This window comes from Vicia villosa, linkage group LG4 (assembly GCF_029867415.1).
Source record: "Vicia villosa cultivar HV-30 ecotype Madison, WI linkage group LG4, Vvil1.0, whole genome shotgun sequence".
Classification (NCBI taxonomy): Eukaryota; Viridiplantae; Streptophyta; class Magnoliopsida; order Fabales; family Fabaceae; genus Vicia; species Vicia villosa.
Window position 1 is genome coordinate 121,144,639 of NC_081183.1, and position 11,117 is coordinate 121,155,755.

General features: G+C 38.6%; 1 protein-coding gene across 1 annotated transcript; it reads right to left on the minus strand.

The window, feature by feature from the left end:
- Window positions 1-3,239: 3,239 nt before the first annotated feature.
- On the minus strand, window positions 3,240-9,624 carry LOC131597757 (uncharacterized). The gene is made up of 3 exons (XM_058870433.1): window positions 8,948-9,624; window positions 5,527-6,260; window positions 3,240-5,461 (listed from the first exon to the last, which is right to left on the minus strand). Exons 1-3 carry the CDS (start codon window positions 9,622-9,624, stop codon window positions 3,240-3,242), a joined length of 3,633 nt encoding a protein of 1,210 aa, XP_058726416.1.
- Between the last annotated feature and the right edge of the window lie 1,493 nt (window positions 9,625-11,117).

Genomic DNA, 11,117 nt, shown 5'->3' on the forward strand with positions numbered 1-11,117 from the left:
AATGGCGCCAAGAACACATCCCTAACTTGATTTTGAATTTTCTGAAAACTGAGTTGTTTTGATCAATCAAATGGTCTATCTCACTTGGTTTTTCACGAGGAACATGATGGTGCCCTCATAATTCATTTATTTTCACTCTAAGGGGGTCAATTTTGTGGAAATCGTGAAGAACCCTAATTCTATGATTCAATCTGAAATCGTGTATGTGCATGATAAGTTGCAATTGATTGAGGGCTAATGATCCATACATATGCAGAAACATGATGGCAAATCAATTTTTCATTTATGATGCATGTATGATGGAGTTTGAAGTTCAAGAGAGCTTACCTTCAAAAACGGCCAACTGAGAATTGATTCCTGATCTGGAGGTGTTACAGATGCTTTGTGATGATCTGGATAGCTTCAATGATGATTATGGAATGTGTCTGGATGTCTGGAATAAGCTGAATTCATCTGAGCATGGTCATGGCACCCGATCTGCAGTTGCTTCAAGCATGAATCGAATTTGAAGATGGAGGTGTTTCAGATCATGGATGATGGTTGGGATAGCTCATATATGGTATATGGAATGTGTTTGGATGTTTAACTTGGACAGAAATGAGCTAGCATGAAAATTGGCATGATAAGGCTCATTATGTGTTCATATGGAGGTTGAAATGCAATTCTGAGTTTTGGGGTAATTTGAGGTGTGTGAGTGGTTCAAACACTTCCTAATTGATGTTTAGAAGTTGTTGGAATCATCACCTTGGCCAGAACTTCAAGGGTTTGGAGGTTGAGTTTTCTACCTCACTTTGAAACACATGACTTGTAATTCAAGAAAGAAGAGAGAAAACCTATAATTGTGAGGTTTTGGTGTGAATTTGGAAGTGATTTGAACCTCTATTTATAGGCCATGGATTCTGAATACAAGGCTCTTGCAAGTTGCTTCAAAGTTTGATGATTTGGCTTAAGGGATAGAAAGGAATCTTTTACATTAAATGCATATGGTTAAAGTTACTAAACCATGGTTAAATTCCAAGCTTCCTATCCTCTTCCATTCTGATCTTCAAATCAGAAAATATCATTCAATTATTGCTTCTATGCATCATTACTTGGTCCATTTGGCAATTTGGCTCATAACTTTGGCAAAATGACTTGAAATTTCAAGTGAAAAGTTCACTAATGGCAAAATTCAAAACCATAGCTACACTTCAAATTTTTTCATGCTCTTGGACATTTTGGAAAGCTCATATTACACACTTCAAAACCCTAGTTGAAAGTTTCTTCAAGATCTTTAAGGAAATGGGTGAAAAAAATCCATGAACTTTGAAGAAAATGAGATTTCAAGTGAAGTTTTCAAAAAGTACCAACTTTGAAGCACCATATCTCTTAAATGGTTGATCTTATGGAAAAATTTTATATGTGTCAAAGTTGTTTATTGGATCAAAATCTACAACTTTCATGTTGGAAGTTTTTTTCAGTTTGTAGGTGAAATTTTGAGAAATTCCCTTTCAAAGTTTGGAAAAAACCATGAAAAACACTTAGAAAATTTTTCTAAGTATGAAAGTCAAACTTTTGACTTTTTGATTCTTGATTAATTTTCTTGATTTTTCTTGATCAAATGTCTTCATACTTCATATATTGATGATTTAAAACTTCAAAAGTCATGGTTGACCAAAATTCCTCAAAAGTCAATGGTGTTCTTGTACAGTTGACTTTTTCAGTCGAATCGCGTTTCTGGAGATTTCAAATGAAACAGGCTACCCTCACCAAATGAATGGTATGAATGAATCACATTGAAGCATTAGAGGATATTGAGCCATGGTTTGAGTTGTGGCACCATGTCCTGATTAAAAAAGTCAGTTGTTCAGTGAATTAGGTCAAAACCCTAATTGTCGACCTGATGAGATTGATGACTGTAGATCTTGAATTGAAATGTAATTTCCATTGGATTTTGTCATAGGGATTATTTGAGGATGATTGAAACCTTTGATTGACTTCCTGGGGGTTTTTAGGGTTTCCCAAATGTGATCCCTGATTTTAGTCCCTGATAGTTCAAAACCCTGATCTGAGGATTTGTCTGATCAATCTTTGTGTAGGAGATGTCTTGAGTCAATGGATTAGGTCAAAATGATGTACTTGGGGTCTTGAGGTCATGTCCTAAGTCATTAGGTCAAATCCTGAGCAAAAGTCAAGAGTATGCTATCTTCAGTCAAAACCCTAATTCAGTCGATTCAGAGCCTTTGAGCTTGCTGAAATGAATCTCTGAGGACCAAATGTTGATTGTTGATGAAGATAGTTCATTTGAGATGAAGGGAGAACAAAACCCTAATTGACTGTTATTTGCACTGATGAGTGATTTCCTGATTAAATCCTGCTGAGTCACAAGTAGCAAACACAAGCTATGCAATTTGTTAGAGATGCAAATGATGCATATGCAGATGATATGAGGTGGTATCTTAGGTCAAAAATTGGGGTATGACAGGTACTGGTACGATATTAGCGACCCATGGAGGATAGGAGATAACTGAAAGAAAGCCAGCGTCGAATTGTTTTTGTACCTCTTCTTTAATCTTTTTTGACATCTCGGGGTGCGTCCTTCTAAGCTTCTGCTTAACAGGGGGACAATCCTCTTTCAAAGGCAGATGATGTACAACAATATCCGTATCTAAGCCCGGCATGTCTTCATAAGACCAAGCAAAAACATCCACGAACTCTTTCAGCATTCGAATCAGATCCATCCTTACACCCTCCCTCAGAGCTGCCCCAATTTTGACCTCCTTTGGCGAAGCTTCAGTACCAAGATTTACAACTTCCAGAGACTCTTGATGTGGTTGTATGACCCTTTCTTCTTGCTTCAATAACCTCTCTATCTCTTCGGGGAGTTTAAAATCCTCTTTTTCTTCTTCATCTTCGGCTTGATATATGGGATTCTCAAAATCGTAAAAGGCTTTAGCAGAATCATCTTCTAGTGGCTCCAGTATGAAGGTAGGGTTAAATCTGCAGCGATGATGTTTTTCGTTTTATTAATTTTTTTTTTTTGAAAAGAAAAAGAAAAGAAAAGATAAAAACATTGCCAAAACATTTGTTGAAATAAAAGTAAAAAAGAAATACAAGGAGCAAAAGATTTGAATGTGAAAAACGTCCTTTTATTTATGATGAAAATTGAAAATGAAAGCATGGAGGCCCTACAATTTTATTTCACTATGTCTTGGGCAGAACATAGGAATTAGCATGAGAAAATAAAAACAAAAGAAATATTACTCCTCCTCGCGAGTAACCAAGATGCGGTCTTCAGTAGTCCAATTGGAAAGTCTTTGTCCTGGGATGTTGGGTTGAATCCAATTGTCCATATCATAGTCACTATCCTCCTCGTCCTCCGTCGTGCAGATATCTCCTCCTTGGCTAAAACCAGCACTGAGAAATTTGATCGGAACCGGAACCTTCTGAGCATGAGGAGGGGCCATCCATCCTGATCCATTCTGAAAATCGAGTCCTTTCTTATCTTTCTGTGTGGGGATATCAAGCACTTTACCCCAACCTTCAGGGTTACCGGACTCAACAACAGCCTGAGCTTGTTTAAACGAAGCCATGGGTACCTCATCCCTCTTTTCTTCCTCAACACGAGGGATCTTGATAGTTTGAACAGCCTCAAAACTTTGGAATGGTGTCTCATGTACCTCACCTTCTACCTCCACGTACCTGAAAGAATTGAGATGACTAACAACATAATCCTCCTCGCCGCACACGGTAACAGTCTTACCATCAACAACAAATTTCAGTTTTTGGTGCAAAGTAGAGGAAACTGCCCCAGCATGATGAATCCAAGGCCTCCCAAGCAAACAACAGTATGCAGGTCGGATATCCATAACAAAAAAGGTCACATTGAAAGTTTCTGGTCCAATCTTCACAGGAAGATCAACTTCGCCGAACACAGATCTGCAAGAACCATCAAAAGCCCTTACTGTGAGTTCACTTGGTCGGATCTCCACCCCTTGATAATTAAGCTTCATAAGCGCAGCTTTTGGAAGCACATTCAAAGATGAGCCAGTGTCAACCAGCACACGAGACAATGTCACACCAGTACATTCCAAAGAGATATGAAGAGCTTTGTTATGCTTCCTCCCTTCAGGTGGTAAGTCAAAATCTGTAAAACCCATCCCATTACTAGCAGTGATGTTGGCACAAACATTTTCAAACTGATTCACAGAAATTTCTTGAGGCAGAAATGAACTGTTCAACAACTTTAGAAGAGCATTCCTATGACTCTCGGAATCCCTTAGCAGAGAGAGGATGGAAATCTTGGACTGCGTGTGTGCCAACTGATCGATCACCTTGTAATCACTTTTACGGATATACCTCATCAACTCTTCAACTTCTTTTTTGGACGGCATACCAGAATTCGAACCCTCACCTTGAGTATTCTGTAACTGAATTTCTGGTGTAGCAACAAATGGTTCTTCTTCAGCCCCTTCAACGACAATCCTCTTTCCTTTAGCTTTTGCTAAAGCTTCAGTATTTTCCTCGGCCAGTTTGGGAGGGGAAAACACACGACCACTACGAGTCATTCTCCCATTCCCACCAACATCATTCACATCTGTTTCAGCAGTAGTCTGGATATCAACTTTCTTCCCTTGAAAAAAGACTTCTGCCCCATAGTTCCATGGAATAGCTTTGTCGCTCTCATAAGGAATAGGACCGGGTGAAGTAATCAGCACAACAGGTTTCTTTGCAGGTATTGGGACAACAATCTTTTTTGCAGGTACCGGTATGGTAATGACATCAACTTCCTCATCCTTTCTGGGTTTCAATCGATCAAATTGTAGCGAGCCTTCATCTATCAAAAATTGGATCCCATCTTTTAAGCGAACACATCCATTTTCTGATTTCAAACAGTCCTCGCAATCTTTGGTGCATCCAGAAAACACATCTCTTTTCAGAAGATATTCCTTCACAAACTTCAGTGGGGTAGCCACAAAGTTAACATCCGTGACCAAATTCAATTCCTCTCCAAAAGTAATTGCGTTGACAGCAGCACCACCATGAGGTGGCATTGGATTTTGGATCACATTTGGCTTTTTGGGAGCCTCAAACTCTATAGCTTCTGAGTCAATAAGGTCTTGTACTGCGAATTTGAATGCCCAGCAGTTCTCAAGATCATGCCCTACGGCCCCAGAATGAAATTCACAACTAGCATTAGGGTTATGACCGGTAGGGAGTTTGCTAGGGACTCTCCAGGTGCGTAACTCGATCATATTAATTTTGCGCAGATAGTGGAATATTTGAGTGTAAGACATGGGCAGAGGAGTGAGTTGCCTTCTCGGCCTTTGTTGAGTATTTTGTGGTTTCTGTTGTTCCTGGCGTGGAGCACTAGCAGGGATAGTAACGGCAGTCACATGTTCTTTTCCCTTACCGGCATAAACAGTACTGACTTCTGCTTCTTTTCTCTTCTGATGGCTACCAAAAACCTTTTTACCCTTATCTGCAGAACTTCCAGAACCAACAGTCTGAATTTTCCCCATCTGATCCCTACTTCAACACGCTCACCAGTAGTGACTAAATCTGAGAAACCAGCAGTGGCACAACTAACTAGACGATCATAATAAACCCCTTGAAGAGTACCCATGAATAGATCAACAAGTTCACGTTCCATCAGTGGAGGTTGTACTCGGGCAGCCATCTCGCCCCACCTTTGCGCATACTCTTTAAATGATTCAGCAGACTCTTGAGTTAAATTCTGAAGTTGAGTCCGAGTTGGCGCCATATCTGAATTATAGTGGTAATGCCTTACAAAAGCATTCACCAGGTCCTTCCAGCTTCGCACATGAGCCCTCTCCAGTTGCATGTACCAGTCCAGAGATCCCCCAGTCAGACTATCCTGGAAGAAATGCATCAGAAGTTTCTCATCATTGGAATAAGCGGACATCTTTCTGTAATAAGCTCGCACATGGGTCTTTGGGCAAGAATTCCCTTTGTACTTGATAAAATCAGGCACTTTGAACTTGTGCGGAATTCTCACACCAGGAACCAAACCCATATCTGATAAATCCATTCCCATAACATCTTGATTCTCAAAGGCACGCATCTTTTCCTCAAGCATGCGTATCTTTTCATTTGCAGTGTCTTCAGGTTGAGTCATAAAGTCTTCCCAGTGATCTTCTTCTGGCATAGGAATTTGGACGACTCTCCTATTTTGAGTAGGATCCGGAACAGGGTCAGGAGTATGAGGAGGTGGAGGAGGTGGAGGTGGTGGAGGTGGAGGAACACCACTTTCAGGGCCACTACCATTGTGTTGTGCAAATCGATTTACAAAACTGAAAAACTGCGCAGATTTGAAAACAGAGTTATGCAAATCGATTTACACTCTGTGCAAATCGATTTACATCTAGGCAACAAGCATACACAATGAGGATCCTCTTTAGATGACACAAGTCAGAAATGAAACCTCGTAAAACTATGGATCATTTGCTTCTACAAAGCTCACCATGGGGTCAACAAAAATAGATCACGAAAGAAACAAACATAAACTAAAAAGAGATAAACAAAAAGAGAGAAGGAGTCAAATGTCTCTCAAGCCTTTAAAAGACCATCATGGAGTTTATCATACCCCATATAATCAACAAAGTGCAAAAGAAATCCTTAAGGATCCAACTTGACCCTAAATTAGGGTTTTAGGAATTGCATAAGAAGAGAAGCCATAATAAAATGAAAAGAGGTTCACAAAATCAAACTAAATTGATATAATCAGAAGCATACTCAAGTCATATGTTGCCCTCAAAAATAAGTCTAATAACTAAGAGTATAATTCAAAGAAAATGTAACATAATCTCAAAGTAAACTTTATCTAATATATGCAAGTCTAAATTCAAAGAAAAATAGGAGATAATTAGGTAAAATCAAATAAAATAAATTTTATGCATCCTAAAACAAGTATAAGTCAGAAACTAATCAAGAAAAATATTTAATTATAAAGGAGAACTAATAAGCAAGAATATAAACAAAACTAGCCCAAACTAGGCATAGAAACAAATTAAATCAAGGAGAAAAAGTAAAGTCAGAAATAAAATTGTAGAAAAAATGTTCTTATCACCTAAGATCATTTAAGAACACTTGAGTATTTTCTTTTGATTTTTCCCAAGCTCAATTGATAGCTTTTAGAAATTATCAAGTGAAAATACCCCTTAAAACCCTAATTCTAAACAATTAACTTTAAAATTGAATTTTTAAAGTTAATTACTTAAAGTCAGCAAACTAAAATGATACGAAATTAAATAAAGGTCTCAGAAGACTAAAACATATTTTTGTTATCTTTTTTGGGTCAAAGGAACAATTAAAAATAAAATAAACAAAACAGACACAAAAGAAGTCATAAAGTTAGACATACTAATTTAAACAAATAACTAAAATATAAACAATAATGCTAAAAAAACAAAATAAAAATACTATGAATTAAAGGACTCACTAAAGTTCATTGTCCTATTTTCTTGGAATTTTTTATTAATGAGAAATAGAAAAAATAAAATAAAAAATTAGCAAGTAGTGAAAACATGAATAAACTTATATGTTTTTTGTGGAATTTTTTATAATAGCTACGAAAATTACAAAAAAAATAAAATAAAAATATCACTGGTCAGAGGACTCTCCAAGGGTCATTGTCCTATTTTTTTTGGAATTTTTTGATTAATGGAAATATCAAAGATAAAATCAGTAAGTAAGGTAGTAATAATAAAATACAAATCCGAACAGGAGGTGTGATAGCAAATGATAATTTATACAGTTTCTTCTAACAGCCCAGGAAATGGGCTCAGCTGAGAGGTGTACATAGCGCTTCAGGTAAGCCCATCAGGTTTTTGATCCATTCTTTTATTAAAAAAACAAACAGAAATTAAAATAAGAGAGAAAGTTATGTAACATAACATCAATTGGTCAATAGTCCAAGTTAAGTGACTAAAAGACAAAATAGGAAGCCAACCAATAAAACGCTGCCACGTAAGCGTCTTCTTCATGGAGACAACACAAAAAACATAAAAACCAGTAGCAAAAACGTGAAAGCCCTAGATCCTCACATTTGTCATGCAATCTTTAAGCAACCATAACTCACTCATTTCTCAACGAAATCCGAAAAAGTAAAAAACAAAGTTGTAGATCTAAATGCCAAGAACACAACCATCACAAGTTTGAATAAAAAAGGAGGCTAGATGATGGAGAAAAGGAGCCTTAAAGTCATGGATCCACCATTTTTCACAAAAAAATTTAGAAACAGAAAACATGATTCAAACCACAAATAGTTTCAAATACCATCATCAGGAACTAGAATGGACAAATATATGAAACATACCAAGACTAAAACACATTATATGATGCTATGCAAGGGATTAAGGAGGTTACCTCAAAGTTTGTGAAAAATAAATTCACAAGGTGCCTCTGAGTCAAGAGAAAGCCTCCTGACTTCTCCCACTTGAACTTCAATGGAGTAGAAACAAGAGAAAGATGGTGACTGGAACAAAAAGAGAATGGTGTTTGCAAGGGTTTTGTAGAAAAATGAAGAGAAAGACAACTTTTGCTTTTGAATGATGTTGCTCCTTTTTTTAGGGTTTCTGCAGGAGAGTGGGCTTATATAGAAGCTCAAGAGTGAGGGTAGAAAGGTCCTATCAAGTTCAAAACCGTTGGAGGGTGATTTTGGAATTTTTGGACAAAATATGGAGTGGTGAGCAAGCCTGCGTTTTGTGAAGGATTGGCTGCAGGTTTTGTGCGTTTTGGTGAGCAAATGGAGAGTCTTAGCAAACCAAAACCTCCATTGAAGGTGTGCAATAAGCGATGAATCAGAGAAGAGAAAGAAAGAACGATAGATTTGCATTGAATCGAATGAATAGAAAGTTAGTTACAAAAGTGGTTATATACTCTAACCATAAATCTAACTAACTAAGTAGGAGAGTCTAATTACATGCAGTGACACCCAAGCTATTACTGTGTGGACTCATTCTCCTCATGCAAAGTGGAAACGTTATCTTCATGCAACGTAGGGCTAGTGTGTAAGTCTGTTAATACCCTCCCGCAAGCTTGAGGTTGGTAAATATCAACCAATCCAAGCTTGGTGAGACACTCAACGAAGGGACGTGGACCAAGGGCCTTGGTGAAGACATCTGCTGCCTGGTCACGAGAAGGAACAGGGAGAAGACGCATAACACCAGCTTGAATCTTTTCTCGTACCAGGTGACAATCAATGTCCAAGTGTTTGGTGCGTTCGTGGAAGACAGGATTTGCAGAGATATGGATGGCACTTTGGTTGTCGCAATATAAGACCGGGAGTCTAGAAGGGTGTTGCTGAAGATCATGCAGGAGATAGCACATCCATTGAAGTTCCCGCGTGGCTACAGCTAAAGCACGATACTCAGCTTCAGCTGAGGAGCAACTAACAGTGATTTGTTTCTTAGATTTCCAAGAAACTAGGGATTTGCCAATGAAAAAGCAATACCCTGAAATGGAACGTCTTGTATCAACACAACCACCCCAATCTGCATCACTAAAACCCAGGATCTGCAAATCAGAGGAAGCAGATAAGAAAATGCCACGAGCTGGGGATTGTTTTAAGTAACGAAGCACACGAGTAGTAGCTCTATAGTGTGCATCTGAAGGTGCACTCATAAACTAGCTAAGTTGTTGTGTAGCAAATGCAATATCGGGCCTTGTGGTGGTGAGATAAATTAGCCTACCAACCAAGCGACGATACGCAGTAACATCAGCTAAAGGAGAACCATTGTCTTGAGAAAGACGAATAGAGGCATCGAGAGGAGTTGAGACTGGTTTGCAACCAGTGAGACCTGCCTCTTGGAGTAATTCGAGACAATACTTTCTTTGGCAAAGTGTAATGCCCTTGGAGGATCTAGCAACCTCAAGACCAAGGAAGAACTTGAGTTGCCCGAGATCTTTGATGTGGAATGTGCGATGGAGGGCTTGCTTGAGATCTTCAAAGACACTCAAAGATGTACCAGCAAGAATAATATCATCCACGTAAACAAGCAAAGCTGTGAATGATGTAGAAGTAGATTGAATGAAGAGAGTGTGATCAGCTTGAGCATGTATAAAACCAAGAGATTTGAGAAAAATAGTCAATTTCTCAAACCATTGTCGACTGGCTTGTTTCAAGCCATAAAGAGATTTGGTTAGCCTGCAAACTTGCCCTGACATGGGAGCACGTACACCTTGAGGCACCTTCATATAAACTGTTTCATTAAGATCACCATGGAGAAAGGCATTATTTACATCTAATTGATGTAAATGCCAGCCATGGATAGCTGCTAGGGCTAAAAATACACGAACTGTAGACATCTTGGCTACGGGAGAAAAGGTTTCAAAGTAATCCAAGCCCTCAGTTTGATTAAACCCTTGTGCCACGAGGCGTGCCTTGAATCGTTCAACTGAACCATCTGCATGACGTTTGATTTTGTAAACCCATTTGCTCCCTATCAGGGAAGCATTAGGAGGAGGAGTGACAAACTCCCAGGTATGATTGTTGTTGAGAGCAACAATCTCATTCTGCATAGCTGTAACCCACCTAGGATCACTAGAGGCAGCCTTGTAACTTGTTGGTTCAGATTCAGATGAGAGAGCCATTATGTAAGCCCGATGAGCAGATGACAAATTGGATAGAGACATACAATCTTCAATAGGATACTGACACGATGAAGCATTTGAATGACAAATGTAGTCCCTTAAATGAGCAGGAGCTTGTGAAATCCGAGAGGATTTTCTAATAGGTATGTCATTGGAGGAATCAAGGTTTGGCATGGCATTAGAGTGACCAGAAGAAACCTCAATGGTAGTATCACTAGACTCATGGAGGGAGAGATCATCAGCATTAGAGGTAGATGGAGCAGCTTCAGATTCCTCATTGATGGCAACAGAGGTATGAGTATCAAGAGATGCTTCAGGTGCAGTAGAAGTGTCAGCTAAGTTATCAACTTTGAGTTGATCCAGGTATAGAGATGGAGAGGAATGGGAGCTATGATTATCCAGTAGAGGAAATGCCATATCAAAGAACTTCACATTCCTAGAGACAAAAATGTCATGAGTAGCTATGTCCAAAAGAATAAACCCTTTCATACCTGCCTTAAAGCCCAAGAAAACACACTTTCGAG

What these genes read in the sequence shown, in the direction of transcription:
- LOC131597757 (XM_058870433.1), bottom strand. Translation starts at nt 9,624, where the DNA reads ATGAGTGCACCTTCAGATGCACACTATAGAGCTACTACTCGTGTGCTT. An exon ending in GAGGAGAATGAGTCCACACA is followed by an intron (nt 6,261 to 8,947) that starts GTAATAGCTTGG and finishes ACACAATGGTAG; the next exon opens with TGGCCCTGAAAGTGGTGTTC. An exon ending in CTCAGATTTAGTCACTACTG is followed by an intron (nt 5,462 to 5,526) that starts GTGAGCGTGTTG and finishes GAAGTTCTGCAG; the next exon opens with ATAAGGGTAAAAAGGTTTTT.